This window comes from Manis pentadactyla, chromosome 1 (assembly GCF_030020395.1).
Source record: "Manis pentadactyla isolate mManPen7 chromosome 1, mManPen7.hap1, whole genome shotgun sequence".
NCBI classification, from domain to species: Eukaryota; Metazoa; Chordata; class Mammalia; order Pholidota; family Manidae; genus Manis; species Manis pentadactyla.
The window spans coordinates 141,339,502-141,360,935 of record NC_080019.1 but is presented as its reverse complement, the minus strand read 5'-3'; the positions used below and the strand labels follow the sequence as shown (position 1 = coordinate 141,360,935).

The 21,434-nt window shown below is 36.9% G+C and overlaps 1 protein-coding gene across 8 annotated transcripts in view; it reads left to right on the top strand.

Moving 5' to 3' along the window:
* ROBO1 (roundabout guidance receptor 1) overlaps positions 1-21,434 on the top strand; it is a 1,078,818-nt gene that overhangs the window by 1,043,148 nt on the left and 14,236 nt on the right. For all 8 annotated transcript variants that reach the window (XM_057501821.1, XM_057501817.1, XM_057501808.1 and 5 more), the window contains 4 exons: positions 1,733-1,877; positions 6,960-7,208; positions 15,600-16,006; positions 19,812-19,964. In XM_057501821.1, the coding sequence (XP_057357804.1) occupies positions 1,733-1,877; positions 6,960-7,208; positions 15,600-16,006; positions 19,812-19,964 (954 nt within the window). The remainder of the gene's footprint in view (positions 1-1,732; positions 1,878-6,959; positions 7,209-15,599; positions 16,007-19,811; positions 19,965-21,434) is intronic.

Below are 21,434 nucleotides of genomic sequence, written 5' to 3'. Positions count from 1 at the left end.
TATTTGAATTTAAAAAACTTAGAAATAGCTTTTACCTTTTTAGATCTCTTCTTCTCCTATATGTTGTTTGATTTTTTTTTTAACAATTCAAACCTTATTAAATGACACTTTTTTCTTTTTAAAGTATATAAACCCTGAACTAACAATTCTCAAGGATCTACTCATAGGAAAACCATAGAAAATATTTTAATATTTGATCTACCATGCCATTTCAAAATCTTTGAATTCTTAGCCCCTTAGAAAGAAAATCACATCCTAATGGGAAAAAAATGTGATTCTGGTTATTAGTTTTAAATTGACTTTACCCCTCAGCCCAGATGCCTAGATCCTCACATTCTGCTGCTATTTAGTGTTTGCTGTTCTGTGACTATTTAGGAAAAAACACACAAAGGTGTGAAATCTGGTGGCAATTAGGGATGAGAATGAAGCAGACAAATGAGATGTGGAGAGATTTGTGATGTGAGGTTTCTCAGAATGGACAGTGTTGTTACAGAAGATGTGTGCCAGGAAATCAAGAGGAAGACACTGGTATAGTCAACTGTGTGATACAGGCACAGTCATTCCAATACAGGACAACTGAGTTGAGGAAGAAAGAGTAGAGACACACAAGTAGAAGCCTAACAGTCATGATTTATTAATAGCAATCTATCGCTCACCCGACATGCAGCACAGTGACATACCAGTTCAAGAACTTCTGGCTAACAAACACTGCCATTTGATTGGAAAACCCCATATGACTTTAAAAAAGTAAGGCTCATTGAATATACTAAAACCTGTTTCATGCACCATGTAATTTGGAACTCTTTCAGAGAGGTTAAAAAAAAAAAAAAGACCAAGACAATTCACTGATTTTAAGGGCTCATATGAGAAAAATAATTATAGATTCATTGTCTGTAATTTACATAAGAATCTAAAATGTGTCATATTGGAGGAGGAGAATAAAGGTTATTTTATCCCAAAATATCTTTTGACCAAAAATTATTCTAAAATGAGTACTCTAAAATGTGCAGCTACCTATGTTTAAAGAATATGCCAAATCTGAAATCAGAACACTGGAGCACTTGAATAATTAGGCTTTTTCAAACTACTAAGAATGTTCAAGAAACATCATTTTACTATAAGCCATAATTTTGTAGAAATAGTGGCTAAAAACACTTCTATCCCTATTTAAAAAATCCCTTTTCTGCTTCTTTTGTTGTTAGTTATAAAAGTTTTTACAGCAATTATTTTCATCTGCACCTGCTTTCTGATGAAAGCTAGTAATTTCATTGTGCCTAAAACATGTCAGTGGACGAGTACAAATTATATATATTCAGTGATTTAATGCAACAGTGGAACTCTAATAGATCGTATCTGTATCATATTGTATTTTAGGTTCCAGCAATTAAATAACAGAAAGGCACTTCAGAAAATAAGTCTACAGCTCATTTGTTTTAGATGATAATGCATAAGGCAATTAATTGCTGTAAGAAGATCACTATTAAAGATATGACTTGTAAAATTCATTTATGGTTTCATTGTTTTTTTGGTATTTATTCTGAAATTAAACTTGGTAATATTTTGCATCTTGTACAAAGTTTTCTTTAAAATTAATGAAGAAAGGTGATTTATCTAAATGTGTGTGTGTATGTATGAATTATAAGAGTGTAGTTATGGGAAATAATTAACCTGTGGATAATAGAAAAAATTGAAAGGCCAATAATTGAAGACTTGGATTTTGTTTCTTTTCAAGGGAGCCAAGGGCACAAGAAAGGGGCACGGACGCCCAAAGTACCAAAGCAGGGCGGCATGAACTGGGCGGACCTGCTTCCCCCTCCCCCAGCACATCCACCTCCTCACAGCAACAGTGAAGAGTACAGTATTTCTGTAGATGAAAGGTAAAATATAATATTGGAACAGATCTAAGTGGGATAATATGACTCCTTAAACCCATTTTAGGTAATTGCTAAACTAGATCACCAAGGAGATGGTTCCTAAGGTCCACCAACATTTGTCTCTGAATAAAAATGTCAGCAGGCTTAAAAGACCTTCTCAATGCTACCAAGAAAGGGAATTTGTACCCCAGAAGCTTTGTTTGGAACCAAGAATCATGAAATCATGAATACACACACACACACACATGCATGTACATATGCACACACATACATATATATCATTTATATTATATATATGATTTACATATATAGTCATAAATATATATGAGATCACATATAAATCATGATTTATATATATATATATATGATTTTGTGATTTTCAAGTATCAGGACTTTTGTTGCATATTTCTGAATTTTCACAAAATAACTGGGTGGATTTTTACCACAGCTAAAGTATCCTCAAGACTTGTGTTTGTTTTTAGATATTATCACATTATGCTGAAACATGGCAGATTTAAATTTCACTGAATTATTACTCACAAGGATTTAACAAGTGTAAATAATCCACACGACAGCAATTAAAAAGTTAGTGTGTTTCTTCTTACTCCAGATTCTGAAGAACTGGACATGGTACCTCCCAACAAAAGAAAACAGCTGCTTCAGTAGAATGATCATTGGAGGAAAATTCACCTGACATAGACAGTTAATAAAAAAATGTTAAATCTCTGTAAAAATGGTTTGTAATGAATATTGTAGAAATTAAAACATCATTCTTTCATTCTCCACAAAAAGTCCATTTTACAGTTCCAGCTATGACAGGAAACAAAACCTCTGCACTTTTATTTTTTACCATCACTTAACTAGCAAATACTGAAACTTTGCTCCTAAGGGAAATATCAGTATAGGTTCCTGCAAGCCTCTGGTCACACATTTTTGTCAACCAATCCATATATAACCTTCTTTTATTTATTTATATTTTTAAAGACATCTTGTTTAATATGTACTGTTGATTCATTAACATTGAACTTACAGCCAATAGCACTGTAAGTCATCCCTGAATAGAGCTTATGTAATACATGTATTTCTCTCCATTAAGGCACAGCACAGCCTTGTACGTAGGAATACTGGACAGCACTAAAGCATTATATTTTAAGGGCCATTTTAAACAGAGAAATTACCAATAGAAAGCATAAAACTTGAGAAGAATATGGCATTAGACAGGCCATGAAAAGGACAATTGTTTACAGTATGAAAGTGGAAATGCGAATACAAGAGTGACTCAAATTTTTCTTCTCTCTGCACATGACCGATCATGAAAGTACAATGAGTATTGACCTTGGTGTTACAAATAAATTTTAGCAAGTTTGCAAATATGGAATATGCAAATAATGAGGATCGACTGTATTTTTAAAAATTATTTTTCTAGGCTAATTATAGCATCCATTGATATTTTAGTAATCCCCTTATCCCCCAAAAAAGGACTAAAATGAAATAAGTTGATGTAGTTTTTAAAAAAACCTACAGAAGATGCAACTGTCATTCAAAGGGAAATACTGATTCTAAGTGGATACAATGAAGGTTTCCTGATCTGCTAGCCTTTGTCTTGACTTTGACAAATGGAAAAGTTCTCAGTCAGGAGGAAAAGTAATTATGGACATTGGGATTACACAGAGATGTGGACTTATAGATAACCTAGATGAAACATACAGTAGGGAGTAAGAGGAAGCTAAGAATGGGAGTTTAAGCCAGATCATGCAGATATTTGAATGTCATGTTTAGATATTTATGTTTTATTCTTCTGGCAATTTGAGAGTCACTTATTACTTTAACATTGAGCTCAGTTACTACTTTGGAGCAAATGTATGACCTGAGATGAATGTGTATTATAGTAATTTTGGAAGCATGCATGGAGGAGAAAAAAGTATCTGGAGTCAGAGATTGATTAAAATGTTATTGCAATAGCACATTCAACAGATTTTAAAAAAGGAATTGCTTCTATAGATTTTGGAGAAAAAATACAGGTAAACTAAGGAACTGTTTGAAGTAGAAGAGAGAAGGGAATATATCAAGATGACTATGAGATTTCTAGTTTGGATGAGTGAACAAATTGCCTTTATTCGTTGGTAAAGGAGACAGGATTAGTAAAATAAAAGAAGATAGAAAGAAATCATGTTAGGTAAGCATCAGCTTTGCTGAGTTCAGGTTCATATGAAAGGTGGCAGAGAGTGAATGAGAGAGAGAGATAATGTGAGAGAGAGAGAGATAATATTCTTATGATGCACTGTCGGTAACCATCATGCCCTGTGGAAGGAGAAAAGAGGACAGCATGAGCATTCCCCTGACCCATCTATGGCTTCCTCACACCTCTAGCACAAAGGTACAGGGGGCATTTTATTGTTTATTGATAATTTATATACTGTTTTTCATCCACCATCCTAAATGCAAGCCCACTATTTCATTTGGTGCTCAACTGAAAAACTAATGATCTATTCTAATTTCAGAGGAAAAATGACTTGCATTGGACTAAATAAGTTGTTTGCCAATATAGCTCCCTCTGCAAGTATTTTTGATTTTGAACACATTTGTGTATGTTTTTATTCTTATTCCTTCTCCACATTTTATGTGTATGTGTCATAATCTCCATCTTTTGTGAATCCCTTGACCAATTTTGTATGTAATTGATTTTACTACTTTTGTTTTTTCAACTTCATACTTGTTTGTAAGTAATTAGTCTACTGTCTTTACTGTAGGTTTATTTTCACTGATGAAAAATATTTAGACTTAACATTTCCATCTAAAGTCCCTTTAACGTATCCTGCAAGGCTGGTTTAGTAGTGGTGAATTCTTTTAACCTTCATTTATGTAGAAAACTTTTAATTTCTCCTATAATTCTGAGTGATAACCTTGCTGGGTAGAATATTCTTGGTAGTAGATTTTTTTTCCTTTCAGTATTTTGAATATTTTTTCATGCCACTCCCTTCTGGCCTATAAAACTTCTGCTGAGAACTCTGCTAATATCTTTATGGAGTTTCCTTTATAGGTGACTGTCTGCCTTTCTCTTGCTGCTTTTAAGATTCTCTCTTTATCTTTTATCTTTGCCATTTTAATTACTATGCATCTTGGTGGTGTCCTCTTTGTGTTCATCTTGTTAAAGACTCTCTGCACTTCCAGCACCTGGATGTCTACTACCTTACCTACATTGGAGATGTTTTCAGCTATTATTTCCTCAGATAGACTTTCTGCCCTTGTTTCCTTCTTCTCCTTCTGAGACCCCTATTGTGCAAGTATTGTTTCTCACAAAACTTTCTTAGCATCTTCTCATTTTTAGGAATTATTTTTCCTCTCTGTTCCTCAGTTTCTTTACTGTGCATTTCCCTGTCTTCCACCTTGCTGATTCATTCCTCTGCCTCCTGCAGTCTATTCTTCATTCCCTCTGTTGTGTGTTTCATTTCAGTTATTGTATGCTTCATCTGTGAATGGCAGTTTTTTAAAAATATTTTCTATCTCTTTGTTGAAATTTTCTTGGAGAGCTTCTATTATTTTCTCCAGTTCAGTGAGCATATTTGTGACCATTATTTTGAATTCTTTATCCGGAAGATTGCTTATCCCTGTTTCATTTACAATTTTTTTTGGTGTTTTGTTTTATTCTTTTGTTTGGAACATACTCTTCTGCCTCTTGATTTTGTCTGGGTCTCTCTGTTTCTTCCTTTGTATGAAATGGATCAGCTATGCCTACTGGTCTGAAAGTAATGGCTTTATGAAGTGTACATCCTGTGGTGCCCAGAAGCTCAAAACCCTCTGCTCACCTGAGCCCGGGTTTGCTGTGACTGAGCTGCAGCAGCTGTTGGTGGGCTGTGTGCAAGGCCCACCTTTCTGCCTGTCTGCTAAGAATGACAGATCCCTGCAGCTAGCCTCTGCATGCCCTTTGTGTAACATGTGGTGCTTCTGCTGGAATTGTTGTTGGCAGGGCCGCTGTCTGCCTGTGCATGGCTAACGGCAGACCACTGCTGAGCTGGGCATGCCAGGTGGGGCAGATGCACAGAGGAATGCCGGGGCTGAGCCAGCAGGGTGCAGAGTTTCAGAGGCGGCTCCCTCAAGCATCTAGCCAGTTGGACTGATGAAGGGCTGAAAAGTGTTGTCCACCTGCCCTTTCTCCTTCAGAGAGTTCCCTCAGATCTCCGCCCCTGTAGCACACTTCCCTCATCTAGAAAATCTTTTAAACTGCTGCCTCTTTGTTGGGTCCCTGACAGAGCATGCCAGCCCTCCATAAGCAACAGGAGTCTCAGTCCCCCACAGTGCTCTAACTCTCCCTGGTGTCCAGCCCCGTTAATCATCAAAGCCCAATGCCATGTATACTCATCTTCCCAGAGCAGATCTCCTGGGCCAAGTGTGCCAGATTCCTGAGGGTTCATCCCCTCCCACTCCGTTCCTCTCATTCCTGCTTGTGGGCTAGGATGGTGAAGGGGTTGGGTCCTAACTGATCACAGCTCTACCCCTTTACCCTTCTCCACCATGTGGTCGTCTCTTCTTCACGAGGTGTAAATGGTCTGTTCTGTAATCTTCAGGTCATTTTCAGGGTTAGTTGTATTGGATGTAGTTGCTTCCTCAGAGTGTACATTGTAGGGGGGTTATCAAAGTGACCTATTTTCTGCCATTTTCCTCCAAGTCCCTGAAAGTATTTTCAAGTGTCATTTTTCTGAGTTTAGCATATCATCTTTGGGTCATCTGCAAGACCATCCTGGAGGCATCCTTTAGAAAGCATGTTGAGTTAGAGGGATAGAACATATCAAACACATTTGGAAAGTACAAAGTTTTGCTACATTAAACAGATTTCTTTATGGTATGACTTCTCAGAGATGTTAATATGCCAGTGTGAATTGTAATCCCACAGAGAAAAGATATTATATGTAGCAATTACCAAGCCTTTGTAACAGTGAACTGCTTTTTGTTTTTTTTAACAATAACTCCTTAATGTGGCCAAGAACATGCAGATGTGAAGAACAATTCAAAGCTGATATTCCACTAACTATGCAAATAGTTTGAGTAACCTGAAATAAATCTAAGTGTCCTTATAATCCGTTTCAGCTATGACCAAGAAATGCCATGTCCTGTGCCACCAGCAAGGATGTATTTGCAACAAGATGAACTAGAAGAGGAGGAAGATGAACGAGGTCCCACTCCTCCTGTGCGCGGAGCAGCTTCTTCTCCAGCCGCTGTGTCTTACAGTCATCAGTCCACTGCCACTCTGACCCCCTCTCCACAAGAAGAACTCCAGCCCATGTTACAGGATCGCCCAGAGGAGATGGGCCACATGCAGCACCAACCTGACAGGAGGTAAGTTGTCACTAGATTTCTTTGCTGACAAATCAAGTAATTTCCACTCCTAAGTGGCATTTATGGAATGCTGTTACATGAAGTAATTTTTCATGTCACATGAGCCTTTTTCCCAGTATTGTCACACAGTAAGCCCCAGTAATTAACATATCAAGTAATATTGTTGACCAGAAGATGAATAGATCCTAGTGAACTTGCAGCCATAAAATAATGTGCCTTAATACTCAGCCACTTATGATAATTGCATTCATAAACACACGGAGATCATATAATAAATAGATGGGTTGCTAATCTTATAGTATTTTATTGATGATGGGTGTTTTTGTATTTTACTTTTCCTTATGCATGGTTAAGTTACTTTTTTGGTCTGTGAAAATTATGTGTGTGTCTTAGACCTTTTTTTAAATATTGCCAACCAATACATTTTTGTTATATGCAAATACTTCACTTGCAATTTTTACCCTATGAAAGTTTTTACCTCATGTTAACTCTTCTCTCTCTTTGTTGAGGATTTTGTTTATACTATTTTATTGCCCATGACACATTATATTATATATATACTTTCTGTATTTCTAATATCATTTGAAACTGAGTATATCATTTGCCTCTGAAGATCTTCCTTCAACAGTCTTGAGTGACTCACAGCTTTTGGTTGAATTCAGTGGATTAAAATAGAATATGCAATGTTTATTAACTATTCTATCAGTAGGAAGTTATTACCAGATTCAAATCATACTCTCTAAAACAAAGTAGTTAAACCTCCTTCTATTGATAAGGGAGAAGTTACATTTAAATTTAATATTCTTAAGCCATAGAATTTTATAAATATTGAGGAGAGATAAGGCATCTCTATCCTATCAAGGTCACATTAAGAGATGTCTACCACTCTTATTAGAGGCAAATGAGGGGCTAATAGAGGATATAAGCTTTGAAGTACTTCAACATTCTCTTTTCATTGTCTCAAATTACCTATTTCCTTATCATGCTCCTCTAAGCTCCAAGTGGATCCCTGTATTTTCTTCTAGTAACCCTCTTCTTCAGTGTTACTTATGTCATTCTCTCCACCTTCCTCATAAGCAATCAAAAATCAGTTTACCTTTAATCTGTCTTGACTTTTCAACCTCTTCCTCATTCTGTCCTTCTTTTTCTTCACTGCTAAGACTTCTACTTTCAGTCTCTGCCTTTCCTCAGCCACCCTCAGCCCCCACTAGGTAGCATGCTTGCCTTCGCTCCTACTCCTTAGGGTTGTTTAACCACTTCTGCTTTCCTAATTCCCATTAGTAATTAGGTGCATTGTCTTTTGATATATACCATTTTGCTTCCATCAGTCTACTGAAAGTGACTTCCCAACAGTCAGCCTAAAGGCTTCTCAGTCTCTATCTATACCTAAGCTTTCTGCAGTGATGGCAATTTCATAAGTTGTGATAATCAAATGAGATACTTCTGTGTAAAGCATGTGGGCAGGGTAAGCAGTCAACAAATGTTAGTCCCCTACTGCCCTATTTTGACCTACTGACAAAAATCATAAGAAATACCTTTGTCATTTTGAAACCAGCTTAATTGTCTTCTTGTTGAAATTCTTTTGGTATTTTCCTTCCATTCTCCAAATTAAATTATTCACCAAGCCCCATTCTAACTTTAAAATATCTATGATTTTGTTCCTTTGTTTCCATTCCTGTAACTGCTAAGACAGGCCCTCAGTCTCCATCCCTTGGAATACTGCCATATCTCCACTTTTCTTCCCAGTCCCCTTTTGCCTGCTTACCACATTATCTTTACACACAAGTCATATGATGTTACTCCCCATTCAAAGTTGAGTCTTACTGTTTAGAACAATATTCAGAGCCTTTCACAAATCTCTCCTCCCCTTTACTTAACCTCTTCCCTCCCACTTCCTCTAGACACACTCTTTTCTAATAAATGTTTGAAATTCCCTCAATTTGTCTTAAACTCACCAATATCTGGTCATAAATGCTACTTCCTGGCCCACAGATGGGCTGCTTTCCAGCTGGCAGAAGGCACCAGCCACTCTTGCCTCCCATGGCCATCACCAAGATCCTTAGGAGTCCTCACCAAGACCATGTATGTTAATGTATCTTGGCACATGCTGTTTCTTCGATTGTTTGGCAAGCACTTCTCTTTCCAAGCCCTATTCAAATGCATCACCTCTTTGAAACTTTCACTCTGCTTACCTGGCAAATATCAATCAATAATTTCTTTACTCTTCACAGTGGTCAGTGGTCTGTTCATAGCTCTGCTATCAAGCCAATAGGTTTTCATGTTGTGTAGCATTTGCTATTTGAATCTGTTTCCCAAATTAAATTGAACCTCTTTGAGGGCACAGCTCATATTGTACTCATGTCATTGAGTTCCACAGAACTCTCTTCAGTAAGTATTTGATGAATGGAATCTGGTAAGTACAGGAACATTTGGAGTTGACCTAACCCCTGCTATTTTAAGGGGATGAATATTTGTATGAACTAAAAGTGAACATGTATAATTGGGAAATATGCTGGGCACTTGCTCTTAAAGTCATGTTTGATTATATTTAGTCTTTTTTTTCCTAAGGTATAAGTTTTAGTCTGTAAAGGTATTAATTTTATTTCCAGGATTGCTTCTGGAAATAATACTGGACAATAATAAGAAATAAACGAAAGCCCATTTAAACAAAAACTAGTACTGCTCTTTTATGATGAAGGTATATTTGACACATTCACTATAGAAATTTTTGAAACTAAGAGTACACCAATAAAAAGACAGAAGTACTAATGATGTATGTGGTTAGAAACTGTCATGTTTAAGAGCTCAATAAAGATCTTTTTACTCCTTCATCTCTATGCTCAGATTGCTTTGAATTTTGTGATATACCAATATTATTTTGTAAGCTACTCTTTTCACTGAACAGTGCATTTTTCTGTCAGTAACTTTTGTTTAGATACTCATGTTAAAGAAATGTATGCTGTAATTTAATTAAACAATTCCTCCATTGTTTCTGAGGAAGAGGTTGAAAAGTCAAGATAGATTAAAGGTAAACTGATTTTTTATTGCTTATGAGGAAGGTGTAGAGAATGACATAAGTAGCACTGGAGGACATTAAAGTCATGCCTACCTCTTTGATACTATTTGCAATGCTGTAATTCTCATCTCTAGTTAAGTGCCTGAGTGAAGCCTCTTCTCAAAGCCTTGACCTCTTTGGACACCTGCCCCATCAGCTGATGACTTCTGTTTCTCATCATTCTGTCACTCCCCTAATGATGCACTTATTAAAGATAGATAGCTATTTCTCTACAGATTTCATTCTAAGCATCAGCCCCTTTATATCCAAGTACTCATTCCTGCAGGTTTTTACAGCTTAAATATCACTCAGAGCAATACACATTTATCTCCAGCCATAAAGCCACTTTCCTACTTCTGACAGCCATTTTCCCTTGCCTGTATTACAGTAATGGTCCGTAAGTGGTCTTGTTGCCTTTAGCCTTGCCCCTTCTTCAGTCTAATCTTCCTGCTGCAGACTGTGCAGAGGCATTTTCCTAAAATGCAGCACTGATCAAGTTCCTGCATTGCTTGAAATTTCTCAATGGTTTCCCATTTCCCTTAGAATAAAGGCAAGATTCCTTAATGTAGCAATCAAGGCCCTTTGTGATCTGACCTACGTGCCTTCCCATCCTCGTGCTTTGTTGCTCCCCTCCTCACGGTTCAGATGACCTTCACTTTAAGTCCCTTCCAGTTACTGGAATGACCAGTGTTCTCACTCACCTTGAGGTCCTCCCACATGCTGGCCCATCTTCCTAGAACACCATTATTCCCTCCTCTTTTGGGAGCTAAACTTGCATAGCCTTTAGATCCAAGATTAAATGACAGATACTCTCCACAGAATCTTTCTTTCATGTCCCAGTTCTGAATAGGAGCCAATTTTATGTGTTCCCATAACACCCTAGACATCATCTGTCCTGGAGCTTTGTGAATACTGCATTCTCATTGTATATTTAATTATTGTTGTCTTCTTCACTGGACTGTAAGTCCCTTAGTCAAGGACATACCTATTTTATTTAGCTGAATTTCTAACATAGTGCCTTAGTCCCTGTTTCTATTGATGCCTAATAAACTACCTAAAATTTAGTCACCTAAAACAACCATTTTATTTTACTCACAAGTTTGTTAAGTCAGGAATTCTGAAAGGATTCACCTAGGTGAGGCATCTCCAGTTCATGTGGATTCATCTGGTCTGTTGCGGCTGGAAGATGTACTTCCAAGTTAGTTTCTTCACTCTTAGGTCTGTCTGGTTCTCAGTGCTTGGGGCTCTTACCACCTCCATATGGAATCTCATCCTCCAGGCTCTCTCCTCTGTAGCCCAGACATCTCAGAACACGGGGATCTCAGGGTAGTGGCACTTCTTACCTGCAAGCAGGCTTCCAATAAGGCAGGAGGAGGGGGTTGCCAGGCCATTTAAGAACTACACAAAACTAGTAGTCTCCTTTCTGACACATTCTACTGGTTAGAGGAGTCACAAGATCTACCCAGATTCAGGGTAGCACTAAACTCCCTCTCTTGATGGACAAGTGGCAAGTTAACATCCCAGAAGAGGATTTGGGAAGGGAGATACTGTTACTGACAACTTTGAAAAATATAGTTGCCACAGCCCGATACATAGTAGGGTTTATTAAGTGTGTATGCCTTAAAATCGACTCTTTCCATGTCTTAAAGTATATATCATGCTCTAAGCTCTTGCTGCTTACCATCCCTTTGGTTTCAGAACCTATTAGAGTTTTCACCATAGTAGATACTCAATGAATGTGTAAAAAAATGATATTTCTTTTTACTTTTATGTTTATTAATTAGGGTCAGTGTCATATATAAACAATGTGGTAGATATTAATAAGAAATTATTGAACTATACCCATTGTAACCCTGTAATATTTAATTAGATAAACATTTCAGACTTGCATTATTATGATATTGCAATTTTGTCATTCTAATGAGCTTATAGCATATTCCGTTTTTGCCTAAGACCATAAACTAAATGACCAACATATAGGAATCTTTCTTCTCTCTTTTCAGACAATAACTATGGAAATAGTATAATTAAACGTATTTGCATATAGTGTTTCAAATGTGTCTGATTTTGAGTTTACTGTATTGATATTTAGTAAACATCTCTTGAAAAGTAAAAGTGATTTTCATGTATGGAATTATAAATTAATGGATATTTTATTAATATAGACAAGTTGAAAATGGTTCTTTGGAAAAAAAGAAAATAAGAATTCAAAGGAAAATTAAATATATTGTCTGCTTATAAACCCAGTAATGGTTAATTATACAAGGTATTGAAGCTATATGACTTTTAGAAAGAAATCTAAAAGGTACATATTTTCCCCCATTTGTCTTTTGCCTGTTAAATAGTATGTGGTGAAAAACATAAACACCTGCTTTTATAAAATAATAGCATTATTCCCGTCTTTTCTTGAACATGTTTATGGAGGCATCATTTTTGCAGGAGCCCAGAGTGTTATGATTCAGAGTCATATACTTGTACATTATTTCAGAAGATGTTGAAACCCCCCAGGGGAAACAATCTAGGGGGTTGAGGTTCATTTATGACAAGTCCCACTTGAGTGCAGCATCCTGAAATAGCTTTTTGTTTTCAAATTGAGTTTATTATATATTTCAAAGTGTACATGTTTATCACACATTCCCTGGGCTTGCCTTATTTACAGATGGTTTGAATAAATTTTCCTGTCTTTCCACAGCATTTGTACAGGGTGATATTAGTTAAAAGCCAGCCCTTGTTTAACATAAAGATGTTTTGCTCTACAGAATGTGAATTATCCAAATTCAAGCATTCTGGGATCCCTTCATAGTGAAGTGGGCTGTTCTAAATCCCTCTATTGATGGTCAGAATAGTCCCTTTTGTGCTAAAAAGTCTTACATGTCTTTAAAAAGAGGGGTTTCTTGTGGTATTTTGGATGTGTGTACTGACAAAGATGGTAAAATGACTTTTAAGTATGGTATTTTATGGCAATCCAAATTAAACAAAGGTTTCCCTCCTATGAGTGTAACACACTCCATATTGAAACAATTATCCATTTAAATCTCTTAAATAACTTCAGCTTTGGCACATTCTTCATATTTATTCTAGTGCCACACACAGATGCTTTAGAAACCACCCAGAAATGAAAATTAACACATAGTGTATATATGTATTATTATATGTACATGTGTGTATGTGTATATATAGGTAATATACCATTCCTAGAAGAGAGGTCATAACCTTGGGAATGAAACATGGATTATACATATGATACATGCTAATTATGGGAACTTTGGCAAGGTCTTTAATTCTTCTGAACTTTAGTATCCTCCCCCTTAAAATGATAAAAGAAGTACCTTGGAAAGTTGTGAGAATTAAATATGTTAACATTGTAAAATATACTTAGCTAAAAAGTAAGTGCTCAATAAATATGTTGATTATAATATTTTGATAATCATTTTTAATGTTTTCCATTTTTAATAATACATGTTTACTGAAGTGTCTTAATTCATTGGAATAAAAGGCACAAAACTTTTTGTTCAAATAACTGCCATCCCACCTGAAAAACTGTGCTGTATTTAACTTCCCTTTCCCTCTCTATAATAGGTCCCTTAGTTAGATGTTGACCAGATCATATACGGTTTTGCTTTCATGCTTTCTTTTAATTTAAGACCCAGTCCTGTAAGAACTGTAACTGTGCACTTTGAGACCCCCTTTGCAGACTGTGGCTATGGTGGCATGGAGAGAGGGAGCATGTTCTGCTTTTACCACTTTGCTCCTCCTCACTCTTCCAGGTACATTCTCCAGAATATTAAAGCAAGGAAGAGGGAACATAAAAAGGACAAACTGGACAAAGGTTCAATCTTCTCTTTGGTTAGCCCTACTGCCTATTCTATCCTGTCTTGCTCTATCAGTAGCATAAGGTGATGTCACAAGGGCGGGAAGGGTGTTGGCACCAATTTACTCCACAGATGAAGGGCTCTCTCCTGGGCAGCATCTCTTGCCATCTTCAGTCCTTGAACAATTTAGCCACATCTTCAGGTGGGCTGCCAGTCGGTGACTTTCAAGCCATATCTTTTCTGGCCTCCTAAACCTTGGAGGTGACCAGATGACACTGATTTGAATCTCACCTAACCTCCAAATTAGTGCTCAGCATGGCTGTCTCTTGTGGAAACTATCCCCTTTACTGCTCAGGAGTCAGAATTTGATAAGGCGCAGTCAGGACCCTCCCACCTAACATTCACTTCCCCTACGTCATCTCTCTGACCTTGCTTGGAGAGCACTGGAACTGTCGAGCAAGGAACCGATCGCTCAGACCTTCACCTGGAAATCGCTACCTGTCTTCCTTGTCTTCAGGTGCTCTCCTAATTTAGGACTTAAATCTGTTGGCATTCTCCCTCGGGAATAACTTCTTTCCAAAGACTTTGTTTTCCAGGAAGTCCAAGTGCTTTCTACCCTTGCAGTCATCCTATACTCACTTGGTGATGGTGTTGGATGGTAGTAAAGGGCTTCTTTTACCTGACGCTTTCTAGATCTGTGGCAAGGTCGTTGAAACCAGTGATTCGTAACTCTGTGAACTTAAATTGTGAGATACTACTTGTTTTGTCCTCAGCTTTATTTCTTAACTCATTTCGGACTATCAGGAAAAATACCTTTAAGCATTTTGTTTAACGGATAGGTGAAATAATGTTAAAAGCAAAAGACTTGAAAATAGCTAATGACCTTTAATGAAGCTCATAAGTGAGTAATTCAGAGAGAAACTGCTCCTGGCTCCCATAGCCTTTTCTTAATGGAATAAAATCTAAAGGAAATTGTGTCATATGCTGAATGCATAATTTTTTACCCTTATAAAATTCTACTCTCTATAGTCAAGGTGAATGAGACCATTTGCTTGGAGTGGTAGAAATGGAAATGAAATAAAGGGAAAGAAACATGTTTTGAGCAATCTGCTTCAGAACTGTTGCCTATTGTCTTTGGAAATAATATGCTATCCATAATATTTGATAAGCTTTAGGACAAATACATAGGTGTGTTTCCAATATTAGTATGATTTCTTTTTTAACTGAACATATATTACAAATGATAAAACATAAGGAAACTGTTTTATATTTTATAGCTGATTATATTTCTATTAAATTTGAGTCAAAGGGTAGCTCAGCTTGCTTAACAGTGCTTTGGTCTTAATGTAAAATTTTCACAACTGAAAATTAAATGAAGACATGCTATGATTTCCAGTTGTTTTTCTGAACAAATTTGCTCCACAGAAGCAAAGATCAAATTGGTGTAGTTGTTAATTTCTTGGTTAATGCATCCTTTTATGTCTTACAAAATGAGCTGAGCCATACCAGTTTGTCTTCCTGCAGGCGGCAGCCGGTGAGCCCTCCTCCACCACCACGGCCCATTTCCCCACCCCACACCTACGGCTACATTTCAGGACCTCTTGTCTCTGATATGGATACGGATGCACCAGAAGAGGAAGAGGACGAGGCTGACATGGAAGTAGCTAAGATGCAGAACAGGAGGCTTTTGTTACGTGGGCTGGAGCAGACCCCTGCCTCCAGTGTTGGGGACCTCGAGAGCTCTGTCACTGGGTCCATGATCAATGGCTGGGGCTCAGCCTCAGAGGAGGACAACATTTCCAGTGGCCGCTCCAGTGTGAGCTCCTCTGATGGCTCCTTTTTCACCGATGCCGATTTTGCCCAGGCCGTAGCTGCTGCAGCAGAGTATGCTGGTCTGAAAGTGGCACGTCGTCAAATGCAGGACGCTGCTGGTAAGTGGTTCACTTTTCACCAAGCTGGGAAGGAAAACTCAATGTGTATGTCGGTCCCTGGTTATCTCCTATGATACTGTGTCCTCTGTGAAGTACAACTGTTATTATGGTCTTTTATTTGCTGCCTAAGGAATCCAAGGCCCGAGAATACGATGTAGCTTGATTACTCCCTTTTTCTTGACAAGTTTTTAAAAATCTGCTTTTATTTTTACCTATGTAATGTGAGTGAAGGTACTTGGGAAGTCCTCATGTTTAAAATATAGCTAATATATATGTAATGTATTTAGGTATGCATACTGATAATTAAATGAGGTTGGTGTTACATAATTTTTTTTAAGTGCAAAAAAGTCACCAAAATAAATTCCACTGTGGTAGTCTTCTTATCCTATTTATTAGAAATAGTGTAGGAAAAACAGGTAAGTATCCAGGCATAACACTCAACCATTGGAAAAGGGACTATTTCTCCCTAACCCCAGTGTCTTTATGCCCTCTCAATTAGAGTATTAATTTAATCAGGAAGATAGATGCTTTTGACATAACGTACGATTTCAATGCATAATTGGTCCATATCTAAAGTAAACATTTTTGATCTAATAATTTGGAAAGCAAGTTAACCCAAACGTCTACATTTTTTTTCTGTTTTCCCTTTTAATTGCCAGTGCCCATTTTATCCATTATGTTTTAATGATTTTTATTTACCTCCTACTCCCAACCCTGTTTAGAAAGTCAGTGGTATGAGAAAGAAAAATAATTCATTTAAAACATACATTTATTATGTGATTTTCATTTATGTTGCATGGGGTGTGTGTGTGTGTGTGTGTGTGTGTGTGTGTGTGTATATACATGTAAATAATATACATTGACATACAGACTATGGTGATGTGTATTTCTGATAGCCAAGAAAATACAAATAGTAAAGTAAAATGTGATCAGCAAGAAAGATACACATCTAAGAAAGAAAAAATTGTCTCAACAAATCAATAATTGCTGTATTGTTGTTTTATTTTTCTTTAATAATTATCACATTGGTAGTTTTCCATGTTCTCTTCTAATATTGGATTGGTCATTATTTTTTATCATTTGTAGAATATATTCAGAGAAAATTTAACTCACATCATGAAGTTATTTCTACATATTATTTATCAAGAATGTGTTGCAAGAAAAAACTGTCTAGTATCTATCAACCTATTATTGTAGAATATGTATTTATTTCAGCCAGGCCTACACTTTATGAAATTCAACCAGATTTCATTTTTTTTTCCCCAGTATCTACTGAATGCAATGCACTAAGTATGTAAACCTACCTATCTTTCTTAATAATAAGTAGCATCTAACTTTAGAGATTTTGTTTCTCCTTATTTTTTAATCCTCTATAAAAAAAGTGAAATTAAGCATCTCAAACTACTGCTTTCAGATTACATTAAGGGTGTGTTTCAGTTCATTAAATCAATGAAACATAGAAATAAATGTTGAAAATTCATCTGTAAAGGACCTTATGCCTCAGGGTCCATGAGCAGTAGATGGCCTTACACAATAGAATGAGTAATGGATTCAGTCTCAGCCCTAATTCTCTCCTTTCATGGATATGTAACTTTAATTGTAATGGCCTCCACCATAGCTAAACAGAGTTTGGTTTAATATTTTATTGTATTGTAATTGAGTGGCACTTCTGGTTTTCATTTGGCTCATAATTATAATGAACTAAACATGCACTGGCCTCTGTCTCTTAAAATGTTCTTTTCAAGAAAGAGTGCTGTTTATCATATGACTTGAAGTTAATAAGAAAGAATAATCCCATCACATTGCTTCTCACTTGGCTGCATTAATGTCTATTATTTAATATGCTTCAGTTAACATTTTTAAATGTGTTGATTTCACTATATGTGGCTTCTCCTGTTTATAGCCAAAAGATATGTTGTCTAGGTCTGCTGGAAGTTTCTTCTGCTACAACAGAAAGTTCTGGATTTCTATCTCTGCAATTTCTAGAACCAAGAGAGTGACGGTCAAGCATAGGGCCAATGGATCTCCACTGTCTTTATGGATTAAGTATCTTGTGTCATGGTAATACAGCATCTCTGCGAGACAGTCAGAGACTTTGAGAGCACTGACTGCACTATGTCCGATGAGCAAGTTCAGTTATAAACTGATAACTGCAAATTTTGCCCCGTAAAAAACCAAGTAACCAAAAACCATCTCTGCCACCACCAAAAAACACAGAAGTCTCTGAAGGAGTCACTTTAAGTATCTAGAACCAGCAAGTAAATATCTTATGATAGAAAAGAAGTGCGTGTAATTTGGGGCAGGTCTGAATATGTGAGCTAGCTTAATTTCAGGCCACCTTAAGAGAAAATATCCAAAAATGTATTAAGATAATTAGGAGTCTGTCTTCAAAGAATAGCACAAACATATATTTAATTAAAATAAGGGATGTAATTATAGTACTGACTTTTAGAACATGACTTTTTTTTTTTGCATAACATCACTGATTTTATATCTGTGTCTTTCTCCCAAGCCAAAATTCCAGTTTGGACAACATCAACATACTTGTGTTTTATTCAACACATTTTCACATATTCCCAACAATATGATGACTGAAGACAATTTATGATTTTACTGCAGTTTTTTTTTTATATATATGATTTTTTATTAAGGTATTATTGATATACATTCTTATGAAGGTTTCACATGAAAAACAATATGGTTACTACATTCACCTATATGATTGATTGCCCCCCTATACCTCATTGCGGTCACTGTCCATCAGCGTAGTAAGATGCCACAAGGTCACTACTTGTCTTTTCTGTGCTACACTGTCTTCCCAAGAGCCCCCCACACCATGTGTACTAATTATAATACCCCTCAATCCCCTTCTCCCTCCCTCCCCAGCCCCTCCCCTTTAGTAACTGCTAGTTGCTTCTTGGAGTCTGTGAGTCTGCTGCTGTTTTGTTCCTTCAGTTTTGCTTCATTATACTCCACAAATGAGGGAAATCATTTAGTACTTTTCTTTCTCTGCCTGGCATATTTCACTGAGCATAACACCCTCTAGCTCCATCCATGTCATTGCAAATGGTAGGATTTGTTTCTTTTCTTATGGCTGAATAGTATTCCATTGTGTATATGTACCACATCCTCTTTATCCATTCATCTACTGATGGACACTTAAGTTGCTTCCATATATTGGCTATTGTAAATAGTGCTGCAATAAACATAGGGGTGCATATGTCTTTTTGGATCTGAGATCTTGTATTCTTTAGGTAAATTCCTAGGAGTAGAATTCCCGGGTCAAATGGTATTTTTAGTTTTTTGAGGAACCTCCATGCTGCTTTCTACAATGGTTGAACTAACTTACATTCCCACCAGCAGTGTAGGAGGGCTCCCCTTTCTCTGCATCCTCGCCAGCATTTGTTGTAGAACATGATTTTCTTAAGGACTCTGGCTATTCCTCTTGAGAAAGCAACAAACATCAAATATATTATGCAAAAACTTAGTTAATATTTTTGTTTACTGGTAACACTTTAGTGAAACTAGTTGCAAAAATAATTGGAATGTTTATCTCTAATAAGTATCAAGAACTTTAACAGTATATAAGTACAGTAGTGGGGAAAAAAGAAGAACCTGAAAATGCTATGAGGGTATTTTTTTCCAGCAGGTAGCTCAAGCAGAGTGTTAAAAATCCTATTATTGCTAGAATGGTTTACTTAAAGTTTTTTTTGATAGGAATGTTTCTAGTTTATTGTTTTATTTTTATTATTGCTATTTTAATTCTAGGGTATTGATGAGTTTGGCTTTGATTTTATTTCCTCAGGCCGCCGAAATTTTCATGCACCCCAGTGCCCTAGACCCACAAGTCCTGTCTCTACAGACAGCAACATGAGTGCTGCTGTGATGCAGAAGGCCAGACCAGCCAAGAAGCAAAAACACCAGCCAGGACATCTGCGCAGAGAGGCCTATGCAGATGGTAAGTCCGTTGAAATGGATGAAAACATCTATGAGACTCACCAGTTCACACTGGCTCTCTCTGACTAGAAAATGCGTCCCCTGACATTAGAAATAGCATTAACAATTCGCTCACAGTCAGCCTCATATTACCTACAGGCATGATCGATGACCCTATCTCGTCAAGCATCTCCAGTCCTTGCAGTTTTCTAATAAGCTATTTATTTAAGAAACTAAAACAGCGTATACTTTTGATACTTTTTAAAAGGTTATTTTGCAGTTGAAACAAGTAGACATTACTGTAGTTGAAATAATGGCATAAGATTAACCTTCATCAGATTCACTGAAAAATCTTCCAAAGTTTTTTTATTCCCCCTTTGGAATTTTGCCTTCAAATAGAAGACAGTAAACTCCTTTGCATATTAATTCTAACTATGATGGTATTACAGTTATTTTGTGCCCCAAAAGGCAAATCAAATCATCTTCCTTCATACCTTCACATACAGTATAGACGGTCACTGAAGACATAACACTTGTATTCTCAAGGGAGCACAGGAGAATAATGCAAACATTGTGATGTTGTCTAGAGAAAGCCCTTAATGAAAGTGCCTCAGGTGGCCCAGCATTTATTTAACAGCCACCTTCTTGTTTTATAAAACAACCCCACGGGCTTTGTTTGAAATTCATGTAAGATAAATTGTCTCAGACTCACCCATCTTGTCAAGTTTGCTAAATTTGCTAAAGGGGTGGGGGAAAAAGAGTGTGACAGGCATCAGTCCCCACCTCCTGGTCCTCTCCAACCACAATCTGATTAGGACTTTCATTACCAGTCAGCAATTTTTCAGAAAGGGCATCATTTGCCATTATCATATGAAAGCCTAATATTATAGATCCCTATCCAAGGTTACAAGGAGGGTTTTCTGAGGCAGTTCTTGTGATTCCTGCCACTTGACAGAAAAATTTAATACAGAGCTCACAGCATGATGAGCATAAGTAATTTTGCAGTGAGTGGCTGGCCATGCTATTATCTGTACTTTATTCAGAGTATTTTCTCTCACTTGCATCTATCTGATATTAGACGACATTAAATACTGGCATGACACAGTGCACCTGGGCCTCCTGGCTTCTGCCCAGGACTCTTTTGTCAGTGAAACTGAGCTGTCAGAATATTATCTGATTTGAAAGGGTTATTAGCATGGCTTTGTGTATGTTTGCCACTGCGAAGGGACACACACTAGTGTAAATCTCCCAACTCTATCGGCAGTTTTACATTTATGGGACCCCTGTAATGGTATTTACAAGTTTTATAGCTGTCCGATCAGTTTTTATTATCTAGAAGAGAGTGCTTCTAAAAACCAAAAAATTGGTCAAACATCAAACCTTGATGTAAACACATTGAGGCTGAATGCATAAGGGAGAAGAATCTGGCCTAAAGCTTTGCATAGCCCTTTCCACCTCATATTTATACTTGTTTTGAGGGGCTTCTGGCATT